The sequence below is a fragment of the Contarinia nasturtii genome, unplaced genomic scaffold (genome assembly GCF_009176525.2).
Source record: "Contarinia nasturtii isolate CC-2019 unplaced genomic scaffold, AAFC_CNas_1.1 Cnas_scaffold_1371, whole genome shotgun sequence".
Taxonomy (NCBI): Eukaryota; Metazoa; Arthropoda; class Insecta; order Diptera; family Cecidomyiidae; genus Contarinia; species Contarinia nasturtii.
Window position 1 is genome coordinate 409,274 of NW_022198708.1, and position 23,810 is coordinate 433,083.

Here is a 23,810-nt window from a genome sequence, read left to right on the forward strand (position 1 = left end):
TTTGCTAGAAAACAATTGGTGGATCAAAGTGGAGGAATAAACCCTTATTTTTCAATACACCTCCGTTAAGTTAACGGTACTATCAATAGCAGCAGCTGAGTACTTGGCTCGGTTCGAAATATGGACATTTGATAAAGAAGAAACTTTTCAAATCGTACGTAGCTCTAGACATTGTTATAAATATTTGCACATACATGTATTTGTTCGATTAAGTAAGATCATCATACTATCTTCATGATTTTAATCATAAATATTAACTTGCGATTTTAAAAAAATGTAGTCGTGTAAAGTGCAAACAAATAATAAAAGGTTATTTTTCATGTTTGCAATTGAAATTTAGTTTTTTCCTCATAAGAATGCAAGAATAAAAAAAGTCAATAAATCATAAGACAATCTTATTAAAACTGATAATTTTTGTTCAATGGTTTTTAGATCGAATCGATTTAATTCAATGCAGTCTGCATTTCTTGTAGAATTATGAATATGATATTTTCCTCTTTTAAATGGTGTGCTTATTATTACTCTCTAAAGTTTTTTTTTTTTCATTTTTCATATAACTGTAAATATTTTTTTTAAATTTATTTTTGATATTTTTTTTATATTTATAGTATTTCATTTATTTTTTTCATGCAGAAAATATTTGCTCAGTATTCTGATTGAGTTAATAACGTTAAGCCTGGTAGAAATGGAAAAACAAAAAAAAAAAAAATTGTGGGTGTGCATGATGTGAACTGCATCGAAGACTAGATAATTATATTCATATTGAAAAAGTGCAATATGTAAGTGAGTGATCTTTGATATTTGTATTGTATGTTTTATTGGTCTATTTTAACATGATTGTGTACGTTAGACTTCCGTCAAACATCAGATTTAACAGAGAAATTATTTGTCAAATAGCACAAACTACTAACAAAAAACATGTTTTTTTTGCTTAATGCATTTAGCTATTTTATACGTTTACATTGATGGTATATTTTATGCATATAATTGCACTTAAGATTTGTAAGTAGAATTTTTTATGTATATTGGTTGATATGATATATCATCTCTTTTGTTTCTGTTTATTTTATTTTTTTCTTCAACTCAACTGGTTTGTTTGCAAATATAAAGAAGACACCGACATTTTTTGAGCGATTTTTTTCTTTTTGATTTTTATTTCATCCATTGACATTGCGAATGCGATGTAAACACAATTTACTGCAGTCATTTGCATTGCGTGAATATATAATAATGACGCACATTATAATATGCATCAATGGACGTGAATTCCTTCTGTTCTCTAATGCATTGTTCATTTTTATTTTTATAAAACCTGAAGATTTTCACAGTTTTTGAATTTGGAATCTTCTTTGCCTAAAATCCATGTTATCATTTGGCGTGCCTTCATACTGGCTTTAACAACGCTGCGATTTTTATACCAATGGGCTGGCGAACTTTCTCGACCACTCTATAACAAAAATAAACGACAAAAATGTAAATGTGATTATTTTTTTTTTCAAAAATAAACAAAAAAAAGAATACAATTTATTTATAACGGAAGAAACTGAGAATAAATTCATTTTGATCATCATGAATATTAATACTATTTATTTTCCCCAAATTATTTTCAATCACCCGAGAAAAAAAATCGATATGGGTTATCTGTTAGGTAAATTAACCGTGAACCTGCATTTCATTTTGTGTAACAAATTGTGTGGTCAATATTAGCCGTTTTTCCGCCAAATTGAGTTTGAAAAGAAAAAATGAATACTGAATTTGGAAAGTATGAGATACTGAACGGACTGTTCAAATAAATCTTGAAGCAAATTATCGTATAGTTGTATGATATACATCAGAGCGTAAAAAAGTCGTTTTCGTGCAGAAAACCGGTTGTCATTTCGGTGACCGAAAAAAAACAGTTCAGTGTAGTTAAGTGCGTTGAGCCCGTTTTATTTTCAAAAAATGCACTACAAAAAGAATCTTCTTTGAGCTATTTCCTGGCTAAAAAAATGTATTTTTTTAATTAATGTTGCGAATACATCGAATGGTTTTTGTTTGCACTCCCAAAGTAGCTCTTACAATAAGTTGGTCAATGGTTTTATATATGGGGGATACATTTTATGATACTTCTAATACTCACTTGTAATGCGTTCTGCTCTTTTTTAAGTCGAATCTGTGTTAAGGTTCCAGCAAGAAGTTCATCAACATTGTGATTAATGCCCACAGATACTTCAACAAATTTCGCACGATATGTACACGCTAAGCATTTTCCATCTATGATACAAAATGAAATAATGCTGTTAATGTAGGTCACAAACTTATCGGAACTAATTTACTCTCTTAAATATATTTAAGGATTTTAACAAACATTTGTACATTTATCCATCTATGTAACAAATATTTGCTTTTCATGTACTAATTGTGATTTTAAGTTTGCCACCATAGCGAGAGATAGATAGAGAGAGAGAGAGTAAATTATTGGAAAGACTTGCGCACTATACTGAAAAAATATCATTCTAAATAGAACGATAGACTGTATATATATAAAAGAAATGATTTGAACACCAAATATGCATTGTGGAATAGATAGGATGACAATCTATTTAAATATAAAATACTTAAGCCACATTAATATTCACCTTGCGATGAGACCGCTCTCGAACGTGCCAAATCGATTTTATTTGCAACAATTATAACGGGGCGAGTGCGAATTAAATCTGCATCTTGAAACGTCATCAGTAACTGTTCAACTCGGGTGTACGATGCCTTATCCACACATGAATATACCAAAATAAATGCATCGGCTTTCATATATTCCTCCTATACGGTGTTTAAAATGTCAATTCGATACCATAGAAAAGGGAGAGAGAGAAAATGATGAAAACATGATGAAATGACACGGTATTCACTTATCGTAATTATATGCTATTTCAAGAGATCAAATCAACATAGATGGCGAGAAATATCAACCTTAAATTTATGAATATGTACCTTTACCATTCAAATGAAATTGTCAATCAACAACTCTTAAGCTTTGGTTAAAAAATAATAAAACAAGTTTATTAATTTTTGTATGGTTTTTTTTTTGTTTTTATGAAGAAGAAAAAACACGGTCTATGCCCATTATATTGAACGTTCGTGTGTTCATATTCACACGCGCTTATTTTCGTTTTAATAGTAATGCCATACACTTTTTTTAACGATTTTGCACACTCACGCACACGATTATGCAATTCGGCATGAATTCAATTTCGTCACGATTGGAATTCAATTGGATTTAAAACTTCATGCCATACTATTTTTTTCATACATTCTGACATCGATTCGTACATTACAAGTTTATGGTAAAAAAAGTATTTCTTTCGACTTTATATTTGATACATTGAGTGTATGAGGAAAATTTATTGCAATCAAATTTTATCCTTCAAAGGTTTTATTTTTCACCTTGACGAAAACCTTTTTATTTCCTGATATCGGAATGTACTCGAAAATTTGTATAGCTCATTTCGCTGGGAAATTAAAATGAAATCTGTTTTTACAAAAAGGGATTCGAATGACAAGAAATAGTAACCATTATATAGAATAAAAACCGTTTGGAAAGAAAAAGAGGCCCATTAAGGTTTTGTAACACTGTAATGGAGTCTTTTTCTTTTATTTTGTCTATTTTTAGATTGAACGACTTAAATACCTTAGTTCCTTTTTGACCGATGACAAATTTCAGCTCTGATTCAATGCCATTTAAAATGACTGATACGTTTTGTTCCACCGTGGATTCTATAAATTGTGTGTTTTTTTTTTATAAATGTGACATTGATTCAGACGTGGAGATAGAAAGTGCAACGATTATATAAAATTAGTTGTATTTGTCTTATGCTCACCTGTGTCCTCGTAGGCATTGATGCAATCAGATGTGCTAAATTGTGTAATTAAAGCAGTCTTACCGACGCCCGGTCCACCTAACATGTGCACACGAAATGATTCGACTGGACCAAATGACCGTGATGGATTTGACACTGATGGCGATGGGTTTGGAGACATTGGACTATTTGCCAAACTATTGCTACGCGACCGCTTTCTACGAAATGAATCACCTCGATTGATAACACCTGGTTCAAAATCATCAAAATGATTAATGATCTCATCTAATTTTCATAATATTGCATTTTGAATATTGTAATTTCTTCATGCATTTCAGTGCTTTGAGGGGCTGAAGGAGCACACAGAAGCAAGGCTCAGTGAGGAGCAAAATATTAAAAGTTAAAAAGATAATTTGTTGCTCAGTTCTCCTTCGGCTTCTCACAGCGCTCGTATTCACATTTATTGCTCTGAAAAGCAGCCTCTGTTTTCAAATATATTTACTTTCACAGCTCAATGTCCCTGACTTAACACATACGAACATTAAATTTATCTTACAAAATGATTTGTGGAATTTTTAGATCTAGCGTGTATTTAAATTGATTGATCGATTCAATCGATTCAATATTTTTTTTATTGGACATAACGATTTACGTAGAAGTTTGATGTTGAGAAAAAAACACGTATCGTAAACGATGTAGAAGTTTGATCTTGGTCGATCGTTAAAAAAATCATCTGTTTTATGTCAGTTGTTTGTTATTCATTCTCAATTCAATTGAAGAGTATTTTTTTTGGGGAGCATTTTATTCGTTATTGCTCATTTCATTTGTGCGATTTAAAAAAGACGATGAAAATGTGACGAATACGTTGGAAAAAATATATTGCCCCCCTGACGACGATAATAAAAAAAAGAGGGTGCTTTTCATTACTTACAATATTTGTCGCATTTATTAAGATAACACACGAATTCCGTTTTGGCATTTATTGAATGAACACTGATTTAAACCATCAACATTTCAATATGAATAATCTTCGAAAAAAAATTGTAGAGATGATTCAAGGGGCTCATACTTCTCATAACATGCCATAGAAATGGGTATCATGAATTCAAACTGTGTCTTCAACTGGAAGAATTCGAATTCGAATGCATTCGCATGAATTGAAAATAATTGCAAATACTTAAGCGCATTCTTGTTGAATCGAAGAATTTCTATTAAATGGCCAACGGGTAAGTGGGCGATATTTGCCGGTGACTACAAATAAAAAATGTGAGATTCGTTTGTACGATAAGTAATTTAAGTATTGGAAAATTATTTGCATCAAATAATTCGAGCCATATTTTTTGTTGTTTTTGGGCGTTCACATTCGAAAATTCATGTTCGTTATTAAGTTCGTTTCGTTTGCATGTTTTATCTACATTCTTACAAACAAAAACAATGACGCATGTGAATAGAAGCGATGCGATTTTCTGAAATGCGAGATGCTGAGAATAGTTTAAACACACAATATGTTGTGTAAAGGAAAATGTTCACTGCAACCAATACTGTATTACGTTCGGTTGATTCGAAATCTAAATATAAAAACTGACGAAATCGAATGTGCGTTGGTTTTGCCGGTTAAATTGTGTGTTGATTTCGTAAGCGGTTGGTTTTTTTTCATGTGATACCATTTATTGAGAGACTAAAAAAAGAAAAGTAGTAGTGGTAGTAGAGCACCAACAACACCAGTGTCTGTTTAATCGTCTTATAAATATTTGCAATGAATTTGGTTTTTATCTCATTTCTTTTCGGCATAATTTTCCGTCTTTTATCTCATCGAAATTGAGGAAAACAACAACGCAATACAAAGTAACACACGCATCCCTGCGATTTACATGTCGAAATCAAATTGTAATGCCATGCTATTTTAAATGTTACTTATGTATTAAATTAAGCAGATATTTGATTTTCATGCGAAAATTAATCGTAAATGTACAAAATATTTAGCATGAAATTAAAAAAATCGTTTTTCGAATTGTGGTTCATCGATATAACAAACTAGTGATGTACATTTGAAACGTGCTTTAGATTTACGATCGTCAATCAACATCGGGCTTCCTTTTTTTATAGAATACAATGGTGAAAGCAGGGTGTAAATCAACCGTTTGTGAGATATGTTCATGACATGCGTGCGAATTATTTTAAAATACATTATTTGATTTTAACGCCCAATTTTCGTATCCATAATACAATACCAATGTTAAATGAATTTAATATGGTCGCATCAAATAACATGGAATACTTTCGTTGATAACTACATTTACATTTTGGAATTGTGTTGCGTTCAATACAACATTTGAATGAAAAAATTTCCAATTTATAAATGTTTAACCCAAATCAGTCTTACGGTTACCATATGGAAACAACTGGAGGAAGTATACATTTTTTTATCACATTTTCACACAACACCAATGTTTACCAAAAATTCAGAACACTGAAATTGTTCTTCTCTTGAAATTATTCCTCTATTGGATTGCCATAAATTTTAAAATTATCGAGTAAACGATGGTATGTTGTCGCACGGTGTGCATATTCAGCTGCCGATATTTTCAGTCAATTGTTGATATCGGCGCTTTATAAAACTCGTCTTTTTCCATCAAGTTGACCAGGCATCAACTAGAACGTAATATTTCCGAACATATTGATTGACTTGATGACTTTTATTAAAATAATGAAGAATTGTTTTTTAAACCCCATTATTTTAACCAATTTTAATACTATATCTGTTTTCAACACGCCATAAAATGCTCGGTTGTCAAGTCTGGGATTTTGGTTAGAGCGATTCAATTGAAAATCGGCATCAACGGCATGTTTGAGAACAGAAATACACATACAAAATTACCAAAAGGTTTCATTGTATTACATTGAACATGGAAGAACTTGAAGAATATACACACATATATTGAAGAACATATATAATATATAGTCGATAGTCAATAAAATTGATTGAATTACCTCCTTTTGATGCGCTAAAAGTTCTTAATCTGTCAACATCTTCATCATCATTGTCACTAATTTGTAAATGATTGAAATTAGCCGATGGTACATCTAAATAAGCATTTGATTTCCTTTGACCTGGAACAGCAGAACAACCGAATATATATTAAACAAAACAAAAGGAATGTTGTATGAATTTGGCACAAATAAAAACCATATTAATCATCATTTGGAAGTAGTTGTTGTGTTTCAATATGTTCTTCGCTTGCACTTACTTTGTGTATGAGTGGGCCTTTTTTGGGACGCTCGACGTCGTTGTGGTGGTGTTTCTGTTTCATTCAAACGTGGTTCGCTTGCACAATGCGTCCTCGACTCGTGCAAATTATGTTGCTGTGTATGTACAACTTTTCTTCGTACCTAACAAATGCCAATAAACAGAAAAATACCAAAATAAATAAAGTGTGAGATGAGTTCAGGTTTTATGGTTGAACAAAGCAACGAACCAACTTATAACTACTGTAATCTCATACAAAATCGAAAAGCAGAAAACACCGAATATATCCGGAATTTTCGAAGATCATCTTTTGTATCTACCATTATCAAATAAGTGTCAGGGGAAAAGGGCAATACTTTTTCTTGTATATAAAACTCATTTTTTTATCAAGTTTGGTACCACTTAAAAACTGGGAAATAGCTCATTGCCCTTCTCGGAAACAATGAAGAAAAAGAACATTCTTGCTCGATTTTCCAGGCGATTGCAAAAATACTGTCATTCACTTTGTACACGAAGCAATAACGCTTGAAAAGAGTGCTTAAAATCACTTAAATGCACTGAGGGGGTGTTTTCAACGCTTTCCGTACTAAATGTTTTGTACACTTTAAAATTAAAAAAAAAAAACGAACTGGTATCCAACCAGTTTTTATGATTGACACTACATTTTTATCCATGTTCTCAAGTTCTTATTAGTTGAAACAAGCAATTCTATTAAAATGATGAACTTCAAGTATTTTGGATGAGATACCATTGCTCAACTTCCATCTGACTCCGTCACATATTAAGTTCTTCGTTTATTGAGCAATAAATAAATGTTCATGTTTATTTAATACAAAAAAAGGCGAGCGGATACTTACCGAACGAGCGCCCGTAATGCGAGCACTTTGCGTGCGTGTCGCAGGTCTTCGCCGTTGGTATCCAATTTCTGGGGTTCCATTGTTTGACGATGGATTTAATATAGTTTCTAAGCTTCCGCTGGTTGGTGCACTTATTGATGCAGATCGTGTTTTAACACGCGGCGGTGTTGATTCATAAGCCATTATTATTACAACTTTATTGAAGTCAATGAAAACTATTTTTCACTCTATCCTCGCTTTCTTTCTCACTCACTTTGTTCAAAATCAAATTAGACTTACTTAAAACGTTTAAATTAATTGCAATTATAGGCGTGTTCTTTAAATGATGGTAGTCACGGTGCAAATGTTTTTGTCGACACAACTTTGAAGAACTTACAGAGATTGAATTTATGTGCTTTTTTCGTTCTGCTTTTTTTCTCTTCTTCTGACGCTTCGCTTTATTTACACATTCACAATTTAATAGATAATCAGTTTATATCACGGTGCAGTTGATCAATGGTACTTCCGTTTTGAAATACTTTTACCTTATTTTTTGCATTAAATTAAACTGTCTTTTCTTTAATATAAAGTTTTTATTCTTTGTTTGTTAGTTGTTTTTTTTGCCTTGTGTCTGAAACTTTATTGCCGTCGTCGTTGAAAGGTTGCTTCGCTTGCACTTTTCCGTTTTACAAAAACAAAAGTCAATCTCACTGAAGACAATTGTGAACTATTTTTTTTAAATCACTTAATAAACTATTAGAACTTTAATTTCAACTACTTGTATAATTTGATATTATGTTTTGATTTTGTTTTCAAGTTTAATTTATGTTATCTCAACATTTTCTTTTTGATAAGACCTTTTAATTTTGGTTAAACTTGGAATTAATATTTGATTGACTGAGCGTAAAAAAACATTGTTGAGTAAATATATTTCTTTTCGTTTCAGCTCATATTATTCAATCGAGAGAAAATCGACACAAATTCTTCAAATCACAGAATGTTTTGGGCATGTTGATTTGTATCAATTCTATTTCGGTTGCAATTAACACCGATTTTTGATGGTTAAATCACTTTTTCTGAAAAAAAAAAACGCAAACATTTGTATTATAAATTAGAGGGGCATTTACAAAAGGTTTTCTTTAAAGATAAATGTGCATAAACTGAAGAGACAACTTGAACATTTTAGTTTTGTACTTAAATTCATTACAACAATGATTTCTTTGCCAATAAACGTATAGTTTATTGTAAAGATAGGAAAGAATATGGTTTATTGTAGAGTTTTATCGTTTCGTTATTTTTCTTCAAACATCTAGAATCTTGATTATGGTGACCAATTGTACAACATGAACGATGCAACGAAAAAAGAGAAGAAAAAAATAAGGTCAAACAATGTGTATTATTTTACTTTTCTCAATGTTTTATGCCATTTTATATAATGTTAAATGGGCGGATCCAGTAAAATCTGTTCATGATGCTATCGATGGAAAATTAACTATATACGGTTAAATATACTTTTGTTTTGCTTGATGTGTCATCAAGTGTTTGAATCGTTTTCGATTTGTTTGTGACACGCATAACTCAAGCAAATTATCAGCTATCAAATTGAAACCTATTTTTTCGGATCCCTGAGCACAATTGAAAAAAAAATTATTTTTCTTTTTGAAAGAATCGTCCAAGAAAATTATTTTTCTTTGAAATGTGTTTTTTCTAAGAATTTGTATAGAAGTCAGAACACTTTCTGATTTTGATTAAAATAGCTTAGTTTGTCTGCAGACCCCTGAAAGTTAGAATTTTAGTTTAATAATTCCACCTGGTTATTCAAGCACTACTTTCAACTTCATTGGCAGTGTTTTTAATTTTGGTTTAAAATTTAATGACTTGATTAGGAAAAATTTAATTAATAAAAAAAAGCAAAAAACAACAAAGCGTGTAAAATTTGATTCAAAAAACTGTAAGAATGCGATTTACATGTACTCTTCCACTTTCTGTTATAAACTATTGTGGAGTTTCCTTTTTTTAAATATGAATAAACAAAGGAGCGAGTACGACGTTTCCCCCTTTGCTAAGCGAAATAAATCCGATATGCGGCGCTGATTTAAATGTCACTCTATGTCATTCCACAATGATACATTTTTTGACTTGACAATATATAAGCTCTTCATTCAACATGCATAATTTTTGAACGGTCGAGTAAAAAAAAGAAACATATCATAAAATATTCTTCTTACGTTTATTTTAAATTTATTTGTTTAAAAATAACAATAATTTCAATTTTTTTTTTCATAGATTGAACAAGAATCTAATGTAAAAAGTAATACCAATGCGACACCTACCGTTAAAATAGAAAAGGAAACTTATTTGGAATTGTAACATTTTGGTCCGCCATAACAGCATCTTCGTTTTGCTTCTCTGTGATTGGTCAAGTAAAACGAAGATGCTGTCATGGTGGACAAAAATGCTACAATGGATACCAACTAAGTTTCTTTTTGCATTTTTACGGTAGGTGTCGCATTGTCATTACTATTTACATTGGATTCTTATTTAATCGATGAAACATTTTTTGTTGAAATTATTGTAATTTATAAACAAATTAATTTTTTTATAAAAAAAAAATTTAATAAATTTTTTAATGAAAAATGTTAGAAAAATATTTTATGACATGTTTTTTTTTCAACGATTCAATAATTATGAATGTGTATGCATTTTAAATGAAGAGCTTATATATTGTCAAGCCAAAAAAGTATTATTGTGAAATGACAGAGTGACATTTACATCAGCGCCGTATATCGAATTAATTTCGCTTGGCATAGGGGGAAATATTTTGACAGATAGTACTCGATCCTTTATAGAAATTAATGAACTGAACATTAATGATAAAAAAATAAATAAATATATAAAATAAACAAATTTGATGCGAGGCTATATATAGCCATACTATTTCAAAAGGGTGTTCTATAATGGGAAAACTAAGAGAGAGAGAAATACAAAATTGTAGAAATGTCTGTGAAAACGATAAAGAACGTTCATCATCCAATATAATTGTATAAAATGTGGAGAATAAATCCCATCTGATGTTTTCTCTTCATATTTCAACTAGAAAATTGATGCGAATATATGAACCCAATAAAGTTTTACTATTCGATTGTCAATCGGAAACTAGAAATGTTCATTTTTCATTTGTTTTTCGATTGGATGTTCCAAATGTTGATGCGGCTTTTATGTGTCTGTTATTTTAAACAATTTTAAATACAAAAAACAAAAACCATTCAAATGTATTCAAGTGTCACTCGTGCATGTATTTGGAATGGCCAATGGCGTTGACATTGCAAACATGCCTTTTAAAGCATATTTCCATAATGATTATATGAAACGTGGATCTATGCATTTTCTCGTTAGAAAAATGTTCGTTTTTCAATGTATATACATTTAACAATGGGGTTTAAAAAATGTTAATTGAAATAATGATGTCGTTGAGTGAAAAATGCAGCTTGTTAATGAGAATAGCAAATACCTGGCCAGCTGTGGGTAAAATAGAAAGTCAAATATAGAATAGGCTAGTGAGTAAGCCATGGCATTGCCAAAAGCCCTCCAGTTCTATCTCGGTAAAATGCGCATCCGTCATACTATGAACAATGTAAATATTACATTCAATGGCCTCTCAGCAATTGTTCAATTTAATTGCAAGCAAATATTGTGGTAGTTCAATTTTTTTTACATTTGTATATGGAAACGCTTGTCACAAAATTACATTTACCAAAATCATTGAGATGTGCACAGTACTAGCTGTTGTTATTGTTGTCCATTTTGTTTTATCTCACAATTTTCCAACAACACTTTCTACAATGCCTTACAATTATAATTTTCGTATAAACAGCAAACGTCAAAAGACGATGATAATTTCTATTATTTACACACGAAAAAAACAACAACAACCATTGTCATTGAAGCAACAATATACATTTTGATATGATACTGAACGAGGTATGCTTGGTTCCATACACTTAAAACTCATTACAACCCATAGCATCAGAATTGACGTTAAAATTCATTATGGGGAAAATGCGGATGTTTCTCGATGATATGGAATAACATTTAAAATATATGAGAAACAGGAGCATGATAAATTGAATGTATACAATTTAATGAAATTGTCGAGAAAATTCAATGAATCGACGATTGTATTTGAAGTGAAAAATGTGATAATAATTATTAAAAAAAACCTTGCCTTTCTTAATGGTACTTTAAACAAGCGTCCACATAATCACCGTTTTTAATGATAAGAAATGGGGAAAAATTGAATTTTTACAATTGTCGGAACAATATCGGAGCATGAAATCAAAATTGTGATGCAATGCATCCGCATAGTGACCGAACAAGTCTGATGTTTTCCGAAGGAAAAAAACACCTTGCCAACTTGTCAGACGCCGAGTCATGAGTACTCTATTAGTACATAACCCACACCAATAGAACCAATCACAATACTACTAATTTCATGTAGATAGAAACGGAGATCGGTACCAATTTCTTGCTCTAGAAAAAATTGTTCTACAACAAAGCTTCTGAATACAAAATAATATTTTATTTTGTTGATATATTATTTAAAAAAAATCAATATGTTGACTGCATTCAATTCTGAATTTCAATTGGTAATGTGTACCCGTGGATGAATTCCATCGAAACAGGTGAATTTAAGAGATGGAATGAAATTGAAAAGCGGAATTAAAAAAAAACCAGCAAACAAATAAGTGAGAGAGAGCAAAATATGAGAAATAGTAGATGTAGTGTTTAATTAAATCTCAAACACACCGTTCAACACACTTGAAATAGCAAAAACAGAACTATTAAAAACGTTATGAGTTGAATGCTGTCAAAGACACTCAGATTCACTCTTTCCGAATGCAATGTGTTTTAGCTCTATCTCCGACCATGGCTCCAAATTCATTATGTTTATAACAATGGGGATTTTCAACACTGAATATACATAGATAATCCAGCATTCAACTTTGGTGTTTAGAAGTGGTGCATCATTATAAAACGTGGCTTTGTGATTTGGACAATGTATCCCTATTCGCTGCTGTTTTTACTTCAAAACTAGTAGTCGATTTAGTCATTTCGTTATCACTTTTCGATAGCAATGCCGCCCATCTGCTGTTTTTTTCTTCTATTACGTACACAAATTTGTGAATTCATCGTTCATCGTATTTTGCATAATTTGTGGTACATATTTCATTTTTAAACAAAGACACAATCCAATGAATAGAATAGAATAGTTAGCATAGTATGAATAGAAAATATAGTTTTGTGTTGCTTGTATGTTTGAGATATGTGTAAAGTGTGTGCGTTCGCTTTTTCTATGCGACCAAAAAATCACTTATGCACACAATTTTATTACTTTAAATAACTGCGTTGAGCATAAAAATCGTACATTCAATTTACGAAATAAAATGGTTGCAATAGCTTTGACACAAGCGATGGTGTATTAAAAGCGAGTCTTCATAAAGATATTATATGCATTTTGCATACACTTTTACATAAATTTATAAACTTTATGAAATACCACAACTTTACTGCTCGCCACTATGAATTTAATAATTTAATTTAGAGGAGATTTATGTTTGAGATATTTGTGAAATTTGGTTATTCCAAGCCTTGGATTCAAGGGTATTTTCGATGGGGTAACGCACGTCGGGGATTTTTACAAATTAGTTTTGGCCGTACGGCCTACGCTGTCACAAATGCTTTTGAATAGTCGCAACGAAGAGTATTTAACTTTTACCGTGAAATTTCGAGAGCAACAGAGACAAAAAGAAAAAAGAACATAAAAATTCCCATATTCTATCTTTAATACAGTTTAAAACTGTAGAGCGTTTCTCCCAATTTTCGCACATTATATTAAAATGTAATAAAATTTATGCGTGTATGAAAAAAAGAAGAATAAATAAATTAAATACGATCAAAACGAGTATGTAGTCTGTAGTGAGTGATTGAGTGACGGAACGGAATTAAAATGAATATCCATTATAAGCACAGCATACGATGATGATAAAAACTGCATAAAAGACTTATTCACACACATTGAAAAATAAAATCGGAAAATTCAAATAAAATCACATTAAATATGGACGGTTTTGAAAGGGTATAAATTAAATTTATTATTACATATTAGCATATATTGGCAGTTGAAATACCAACAATATATGCCACTTTTTAATTTAGTTTCAACGTGAAAATAACAATGATTCACATGCATCTCATATTCTCGTTCACTTGCGTTCAATCTCGCACCCTCACTCACTCAGTCTCTGTCAATATTACGAAATATTTTATCATTTGTAGATAATGGAATCAATAGAAAATTTCTGTCCGAAATGCATTTTGAGCATATCATGTGGTAAGATTGAATCAAACTAACTCAATTTCAAAACTCATCCACTCTTTTGTACACACAAAAATGTTTCGAGAGCACTCTTGAATATGCATTTACGTTCGTTTCGTTAAAATTTCATGCTGGTCGTACAGAAAAGCAGCTGGTATATGTATCTCAGAATGAATGTATACATATACATACAAATGCAATAGAGCAATCTGCAATCTAAATATCTTCCACTTGCTCATTTTCATCTCTGTCTCTCTCTCAATCTGTTTCGCTTCCTTTCAATCCAGGTAAAATGTTACGGCATAAAATTCGAATTGAAAGTGCTGCCGATAAAAATGGATAAAAACCAAACGTGACTATTCTCGACACTATTTAATCTGAACACCATTGCGACACAACAAGAATGCCATTAGGCACAAATATATCCAAGACAGAAGATAGCTCTCTATGTAGTCCATTTGTATACGGGATGTATTGTACATACGAAGCAAACACACACACACACAGTACATATGATGATGATAAATGGACAAGTATGCCTATAAAATGACTGGAACAACAATCAAATGAGAACATCGACTTTTGCCAACAATAATAAAATGATATAGCGTTTCAAACAAAACACAACAAATACAAATAAATTCAAATGTGGATTTTCATTACCAATAATAATCAAATCGAATCTTTCTACCGACTCTAAAGTGATTGCAGGTAGAAAAAGTTAAGTAAGGAACAAATCGCATTACATTTCACCTAAACAAATGCTACCAATGTGAATTGTTATATTGAGCTTTTTTGTTCGTTGGTCGTTTCGTTCGTTGTTTGTTCTTTTTTTATTCGTTAACTATTTGAACATAGAACATTAGGTATTTTGCTTGTTGTATATTGGATTTGTAGCTTTTGCGATTATCTTCTGTGTGTATAAGGGTGTGTAGCCTGCACACTTCAGCTATTTTTTATTTATCAATCTTAAAAGAACATAACGGTCAGCAGCAATGTTTTGATGTATCCAGTCAATTCAAAACCGTTAAAAGGCAAGCAGCTCATCGTGATTATGACACTTTCTGCACTGAATGCTTTATTGTATCCACATATAACATAAAAAGGTAAGAAATAAAAGGAAAAACCCATGTTTTCTATACATATTGACTTTTAGTATTGTGCTTGAAAATTCGACTCTCGTATTATTCGCTGAGTATCACTCTATTTCCATGTGAATCATCACAATATGTGTATTGTATATACGTTTCAATGTTATTTTATTTATCTATAAATGATTCTATATCTCGTCATTTTCTTTGAAATTTGCTGGATTTTTTTTGTTCTCGGTGCTTGGAAATGTCGTTGTCTGTAAGTTTTTGCTTTAATCACACTGATTATAATGAGATATTTTCAACTGAAATATTGCAGTTGGATGAACGCAGCTACTACTTCAAAATGATGGAGCTCTCACAATTGCAAGTAAGATCAAATATCTATCTTATTACAATATTGGCTTTTAATTTTTCTTTTCAAACTTTTAAGGTGTGATACTTTATATACACTGCCGCCAGAAAGTTTGGGAACGACTACCGATTTTCATACAAAGTGCCGTTTTTCACACGTGTCACGGACCATGAAGGAGTCATTTACATTTTTTACAACATTTTCTTCTGAAAGAATCTACTTCTGAACTACTTTTTCGACCGAAGACTTCAAACTTCAGTCGGCCTCAGACATTACATACTATGCCACTGTTACTAATTTCTGATACAACGAACACCGTTAAACGAAATAGGATCTAATCACTATCGATACTAATGAGAATCTATTTTGAAGAAAATTTAATTTTTAATAAGATACATTTTATTATCATTATTACTATGTTTACACCGATATTTCGTTATTTAATTTTTAAAAAAATGTCCATAGTGATAACCATTTTAATAAGATAACTGAGAAAACCTACATTTCTATAACTGAACACATCAGAATCTGAATGAATCATGAATTTCAGATTCACTGGGTTGCAACAGTTTCACATTATTTTTTTTTTCTACAAAGAATTAAAGCGATGATTCTCATTGACAGGAATCATTCATTCATGTCAGATGCAAAGAGAAATATTCATTCTACACATACACATATGACGCCCATAATCACAATTAAAGCATTGGCAGTTTGCCATTTTCATCTGTAACATATTAATGCTTATTAGAAGTTGCCAAGCAATATGCTGTTATATACATATGGATATGTGTGAAATGGTATTGTGGTGACAGTTTTTAGTGTCTATTAAGTGGAAAAATAGTATTTTCTTTACACAGAGAGAGACACACACCCAAGATTCAATTATTATTTATCAATCATCCATATGTTGTGATGTTAAATATTTGCGAAGAACGAACAAACGAACCGAGTCTACCGAACCGACAAAATAAATAAAGCACGAATACATACAATTTTCAGGCTCCATAATTTGTTTGATATTATTTGTCGATTCAATGTCTTGAATGGAACTTTTCGAGTGTTAACATGTATATTCAGAACAAAAAAAAATTGGCTCCAATTTTTGTACCAAAATTATAATTTCATAAAATCATGGATTCGATTTTGAGCATCGATTTCGATGAGCCAATCTTTGAATATTAAAGGAAACCCATGTACTTAATATTTAAATGCTGTTGACTTGGGGTTACTCGAGTTAACCCAATTTTTCATCTATTTTATTAAATTAATTTTTAAATCCGATTAATGTATACATGTTTTAAAAAAAGCGCTTAATTTTTCAAGAATTTTTTTTTACCGTTGATAAGCAGTCTTTGTTCAGCATATTAAATGCGCTTATCATCAAGACTCATCGTTTTTCATTTCATGGTGCACCAAAGCAACAAAAAGTGGTGTGTTAACACTCAACACCGCTAATAATAAAACTTTCACTTTGAGATAATTAGATATTCTCTTCAATTCTGTTTAATGAAAATAAGGTGAATTTTAAATGAACTTTTTGATTTTAAGCGATAATCACAGCTTTTTATAGCATCAGTTTATCAACTACCGCCCAAATATACTAAAACATGCTGATTTACATTTTCGTGTTGTAGATAGTATGATAGAAAAAGATGTAATGCATAACCATTGTGATTCATTTATTTGAATATTCTTTAAAAGATTCCAAAATATATTTGTTCACACCGAAAATGGCCCATAAAGTATGTATTCAACAAGACACGACGAAATAGTCACCGTACAAAAATAGCCACATTAAATGCAAGACGCAAAGAAAAGTGAAACATGAAGAAAACGAGTACAGGAAGGCGATCAGATAATTGCATAAAGCTGAAATGATTGGCTCGAAATAGCTGCAAAGATTATAGCTTGGATTATACGGTGTGTTCACTGTATATACGCATTAAAATTAATGCACACAATACTAACGTATTTATATGACAATGTGTCGTGCAACAGAATGGACGAACAAAGAAGAAAAAAAACGATCTGTATGCCAAGCTAAATATGCAGGGCTTAAATATTTCTTTGACATAACATGTGTTCGATCGATTTGGATGATAAATCTTGGCAATATGAAATACCGTCGTTCACATATTATGAAAAATGTATGCGTCTATTATTGTATGTTGTCACCTAATTTGATTGAATTTTCGACAGTTTTTTGAACTTTCAATATTTTTTTTTTTCGAAATCATGTGCAACGAGTAACTTCCATCACATTTCAATTTGACGTTTGTGAAAGAAAGAAAGAGATATAAACACATTTTAAAAACTTTTTCTCTACCAAACTTAATTAAAAAAATAGCCGTAAAATGGAAGTAATAAAATGAACATTGAAATTTCGAAAATAAGGTGACTAGCACGCATCATTGCGAAAAAGCAAAAGCAAAAGAAATCAAATTTACTCACAAATTTCTCGGTGCCTTACTAGACTAGTTCATTGTTTGGTGATGGTGAATTCGCTCCCATCCGTTCTCTCAATATCGGTAAATCCACAATGAAAAAGCTTGGAACGATACGTATAAAGAAACGACACACCAAGAATTCGCTTGAACTGATTTTCACTTCCAAAAATAGATATGAAAACATATCGCTTTGTCCCATATAAATTGTGCTGTTTTTCTGCTCGTCTCTTTTTATTGTTTGAAAAACGTTTTTTTCATCTTCTTTTCTTTACTGAATTTTTCTTTTGTTCTTGTCACTGCCTTTCCCATTGAGTTTATTGACTTTGTCGGTAAATTAATTAGCTTTAAAAAAGCAAAAATTAAAAAACGGCATTTTAAAGAGAAAACCATTCGATATTACATTTGATTATGTACAAAAGTGATCCTATCATTCTAAAAAAAAAACATTTTCGATCATCATTTGCAATTTCGATTTGTGTTACTTGATAGTGAAGTTTTGCTCCAAACTGAGTAAATACAATGAAATGTTATATTTTCAATATAAACAGTTATTTTATTTAAAAAAAAACAAGTTTGCTTCTTGCCTTGATCACATAATCTATGTAAGGTTACCCTAGGAGCATATTAAAATGTTTGCGAATGAATTTCTGACTTTATATGACCACCAAAAGCGACGGATATAAAATAGAGAGGAGCATGAATACAAGCATTCTTTACAAATGTTACTATGTAAAAGAGGCCAATATTGTTAAAGAAATGAAATACGAATAATGTATAAAAGTGTATCATTTGAATAGGCGCTTTTGAATGTTAAGAATTTATCTCTCGCTTTTGTTAGTGCTCATATAGGAATGTGTAAAACAGCACCACCGCTATTCCACAGCACAATGTTGCAGTAACAGTGATTATGCGAACTACTATAAAACTTACATTCAGTAACTTTTGTGAGCTTGAATGCGTACACTTTCACTACGATAATTTGTTGTCACTGTGGGTAGCCATGAGTAATTCGGTAAATTACCGTCGGTAATATTAAAATCATAGTCTCACACATTTTAAATAATTGAATGCTCTAAAATAAAAACCGCAAATCATTTGGTCGCAGGATCAAAGCGTTGTGTTTGATGCGGCTAAAACGATACGCTTTTTTGCAAACGTAATATGTGAATGACTCATAACATACTATACGCTCATCGCTTCGATGCGATAACGAAAATGTGCTATCGGTTTTTATTCTAGAGCATTCAATTGTGGATTAATCATGGGAAAATCAAATTGTTTCGAAAATGTGTTTTTCTTGTTGATCATGTGATGTTTGTTGGCGATTGTTATAATTTTTATTATTAGCTTTGTCTCAGCATGTAAAATATATTATATATATGTTGTTCTCCTCACATATATTTTATTTGTATTTGGTGGAATTTTTATGGCATGCTCTTACCAAATTACAATTTTGCGCTTTTTAAATTCACCACGCATTTGGAATGATCTACAAAAGCGGACAAACACATTTCGGACACCACCACCATAAATGATAAAATATTTTATGTGCACAATTTGCGAAACACCGTGACATGTTGGACAGTAAATGAGACACAAAAAATATATTCAAGTCATACCGTACCACGTGGAACATATATATGTTTTGCGGTGACACTATCAAGACAATGGCTTTTTAATTTGTAGCATTTTCGTTGTGTATAATTTCACTTGGACACTGTGGCCTCTATACAAACACACTTAGAACATTGTCGTGAAAAGTAAAGCGCGTACATTTCTTATAAGAAACTATTTAAATTGTGTTCGGAAACGTTCATATGTTGCCATCTGCCAAACATATAAGCCAAGTTTTATGAAGCACATAAAAACCAAAACGAAAATGTTGCGTTTGCTTGAAAATGAGCTCATAAAAAACCCAAAGATTCTTCGGAAATCTTTTCGTCCACCGACGGTGCGAGTAGTTGAAAATGAAATTTTGCATCTTTGGAAGAAATTTCCATAAAATAGAACAGTTGAGCCGTGAATTTTCATTCAACTTTTTAAGAGCTCCACAATTTCCAATTTCAAACTATAAAAATGCTTTTGAATTGTCCATTGTATACTAAGGCATTTAAATTTTTCAGCACTCTCATTCATGCTCCTTGATCTTGCAGTTCTAGAAAATTTGATCTTGCAGTGAGTAACAGCCATATGTTTGCATCGCTACCACTGGCAAGAGATGGAGAAAAAGCAAATATGCTAAGCTATGAATTCATTTTGAAATATTTCGAATTGAAGTAAAGTGTATACTGTATAGGACGGTTAAATTCAAAGTTAAAGTAATTCAAATTGTGTTGTGTCTCAAAGGCATTTAAACGAAACACTACTACTTAAGCTTTTAATTCTTTGATTTCTCTTTTTCTGTAACTACTGCTTTGTTTTTTGAAGATTGAAACATTTTACACTGACTTTTGTGTATTGAAAACTTTCAAATGCATACACTTAAGAAAAACGTACAAACATTTTTCTCAATCATTTTCAACTCGCATTTTTTCTCCATTTGTTTTGTTCTCAAACAACGTATTTATGTAAATAATTGTATTGTTTTTCCATAAAAAATAAAGGGATAATCGTTGTGATGTTATTTACATGGCCGAATGTGTCATTAATTCATGATATGGGCTCACCGATTTTATTAATATTTCACATTATCTCGCTGTTTATGACATTTTTTTTTTCCAAACAAAAACGGTCTTCACAAGAGATGGCCAGATGACCCTTCATGATTTTGTTTGGAATTTAAAAAAAAGTTTAAAATAATAGATAAAACTCGAATCAAAAAAGGTGCAGACGATGGTATTATTTAATAAATTAAAATTAGTGCCCAAATTGATCCACCAGAGACATTGAATTCCTTGAGCTGAGAAAAAAATGCACACAACAATAGCAACAACAAGTCCATTCTATAAATTTTCCATGTAAATATATATATTTTTTCTCTTCTCATTTTAAAGCTAACCGACTATTGAATGAAACTTTGAAATGTGCTAATGTAAGTGTGATCTTTGTTCAATGTATGTAATATGTACACACAAATACTATATACTTAAAGCGAGTGAACACGACAATAGCCTGTGTGTTGTACAAGCAGCACACATATTTGGGTATTTGGACAAACCGTAATAAACAACGACGGCAATGTCGGTAGCACCCACCGGGACAAAGTCGATATACTTATATTTTAAATATAATACCGTAATAGGATCAGTGCGTTTAAAATTTCGTGTTCGCAATCATAATATTTTCACAACGGTACAAATCATGGCATAGCACAGTAAGTGTGCCAAAATAAAATGTAGTGAAAATCGAATGCTTTTGCCCCAATAAGAGCTAATCATATGATTGAAAGTTTGTGTTACTTTCGACTTTATTATCATTGCATCGAATTGAATTTGTATAAATTGTTTTTGTGTAGCATTTGTTTCTTTTTTTTTCCTCTTGTTGCTTGTTCAAAATATCGACTTAAATTTCTCACATTTACAACAAACAAGCACAATCAGAAGCTCTATCTCGCTCTCAATATCTCATATTTTTTCCCTCTACGTTTACGCACTTGGACTTTATCATTTTAGATATATATGCGTGTTTCGATTTGTTTTTGGCCACTCGTCCCTCGATATTTTTTCCCTTTGGCTAATTAATGAATATAAATCCTTAAATTCGTTATAGTAAATGAATGTGACCGAAAACCATTTGAATGAAAATGATTTTGAAACACGTAATATTTAACACACATACACACATATAAACCAAAAAATTGATTGTTTAAACGACATAAAAGTCGAATTTCAATCTTCCATTTCAACATACAAAAATATAACGGGATATTCAACTCTTCGCACTACCAGCACACCGTTGTCTACTTCACAAATGTGTACGCACCAATCAAATTCTCATTGTATACTGAAATTGAAATTTTCACGTCGCTTTTCCCGACACACAAACTATATGTGAACTGTGTCGGCGGCGATGGCGGTGGCGGCAATCATTCTCGTGCTATGTATTGTTTTTGTTGGTGTTGTTGGCTCTTATCGGTACGCGCGCGTCAATCGCACGGCATAACTTTGCTCCTTCGTGTATATTATTCGTTCGCCGCCATCATTCAACAAACTCGTACTTTATCGAGTTCTTCTCAAAATCGGCGGCGCATTCAGGAGAGATAGGGAAAGAGAGAGAGAGCAGAACAGCATGTCGTTTGGCTATAACGTCGCAACGAAAGCAATTTTAGTCGATGTGCATGCAATGTATTTTACATGTTGCTCCATTCGATTTCATGTGTTGAGTTTCACTTGGCTAACTCTACTCTGGCTTCCTTCTTGTTACTTGTTTCTTCTCTCTCTCTCTCTCTCTCTCTCTCTCTCTCTCTCTCACTTTCTACTTTACTCTCTCGTCAAATAGTAAAACTGTGTTTGTTTTGAGTTTGTACGCGCATTCGGTATCGCACACGCCGCCGTTCTATCTGCATTAATATAACGATGTGGTTTCATACGTATACATACATGTATTTGTATCGCGTTACGTATACGATCCATAGTATATACTTATAACTGTAATTTACTACCGGAACGTGTGTATCAGGCAAGATGCGAATCGGGAAAATATGTACCATATACTTTATAAACACATGTAGTTGTGCTCGTTTCCACACATGTTACACATTCATTCCTTATGGAAAGTTCTTTCGTTCTCCCTCTTTCTTTAGTTACTTTTTTCGGTTTTGAGTTACTTTTTTCTTTTTTTGTCGTTGTTTATATGTTAAAGTCTAAAAAAAGATTTGAGTCTGATTCATTGTTCTGTTTCGTTAATAACTTATTCGGTCACATTAAAACTAGATGTTGGCATTATTTTGGAGTAATATGGCCACTAATCCATAGAAATTGATATTAATATTTATATTTATTAATTTGTAACTTATATATCAAAATTTGTTTACACTTATTCGTTTTCCGTTCTCAAGTATATGTGGTTCTATTCATTTCCGAATGATAGACTTACTAAAACCATAAATATATTTTGGAAACAAACAAAAAAATTAAGGATGAGACTGAAGTTCAATTTTGATGTCAAAATCCATACATATTTGAGAAATAACCGACAATATCAAAAGGAACAGCGATAAAAGAAGAGAGTTAGAGACATAGAGAGAGGGAGACATACACGCTGAGTTCAAATCGATACCGAAAATAGAATGTGAAATGATCATTTTGGTGGAAAACAACAGCAGCAATCAGTAGAAATGCGAACAGGCGCCGCATGATGTGTTGTTTAGTGTGCGGTTTTCTGGTTTTGTTATTATTAATAGCTTTCAGCAAAACCGATTCCGCGAAAACTCCGCATTCTCAATCATTCCGAAAAATTAATGACATCTTATATTCATACATTACACTTGTTACTTGTTATTTATGTTGTCTATGTGTGCCTATGTGCCTGTGCATGCATTATGAATACACGGCCTATATCTATTATTTTAATGCTCTTTTTATTATTGTATCGAACAATGTATTAATTCATGTTTTCAATTAATGATGCTGAATGCTGTTTTATGCTTTCATTCATTTCACAATCCATTTAATTCAAACG

At 31.6% G+C, this 23,810-nt stretch overlaps 1 protein-coding gene across 3 annotated transcripts; it reads right to left on the reverse strand.

Moving 5' to 3' along the window:
• Window positions 1-632: 632 nt before the first annotated feature.
• LOC116345724 (GTP-binding protein REM 1) lies at window positions 633-22,153 on the reverse strand. Of its 3 annotated transcripts, XM_031775360.1 has the most exons (10): window positions 22,041-22,125; window positions 18,196-18,533; window positions 7,941-8,995; window positions 7,085-7,226; window positions 6,828-6,947; window positions 3,858-4,085; window positions 3,668-3,753; window positions 2,619-2,799; window positions 2,120-2,253; window positions 633-1,447 (listed from the first exon to the last, which is right to left on the reverse strand). In XM_031775360.1, exons 3-10 carry the CDS (start codon window positions 8,121-8,123, stop codon window positions 1,304-1,306), a joined length of 1,218 nt encoding a protein of 405 aa, XP_031631220.1. In that variant the 5' UTR covers window positions 8,124-8,995; window positions 18,196-18,533; window positions 22,041-22,125; the 3' UTR covers window positions 633-1,303. The 3 variants fall into 3 exon arrangements, with proteins under 3 accessions (XP_031631220.1, XP_031631221.1, XP_031631222.1); XM_031775361.1 differs by lacking the exon at window positions 18,196-18,533 and having other exon boundaries at window positions 22,041-22,153; XM_031775362.1 differs by lacking the exons at window positions 18,196-18,533; window positions 22,041-22,125 and adding an exon at window positions 11,431-11,721.
• Between the last annotated feature and the right edge of the window lie 1,657 nt (window positions 22,154-23,810).

Excerpts from the sequence above, each read along its gene's own strand:
- LOC116345724 (XM_031775361.1), bottom strand. The coding sequence starts at position 8,123 with ATGGCTTATGAATCAACACCGCCGCGTGTTAAAACACGATCTGCATCA. Across the intron at positions 4,086-6,827 it reads TTTTAGCGCATCAAAAGGAG|GTGTTATCAATCGAGGTGAT; the intron begins GTAATTCAATCA and ends ATTTTGAACCAG. Across the intron at positions 2,254-2,618 it reads GAGAGCGGTCTCATCGCAAG|ATGGAAAATGCTTAGCGTGT; the intron begins GTGAATATTAAT and ends TTTGTATCATAG.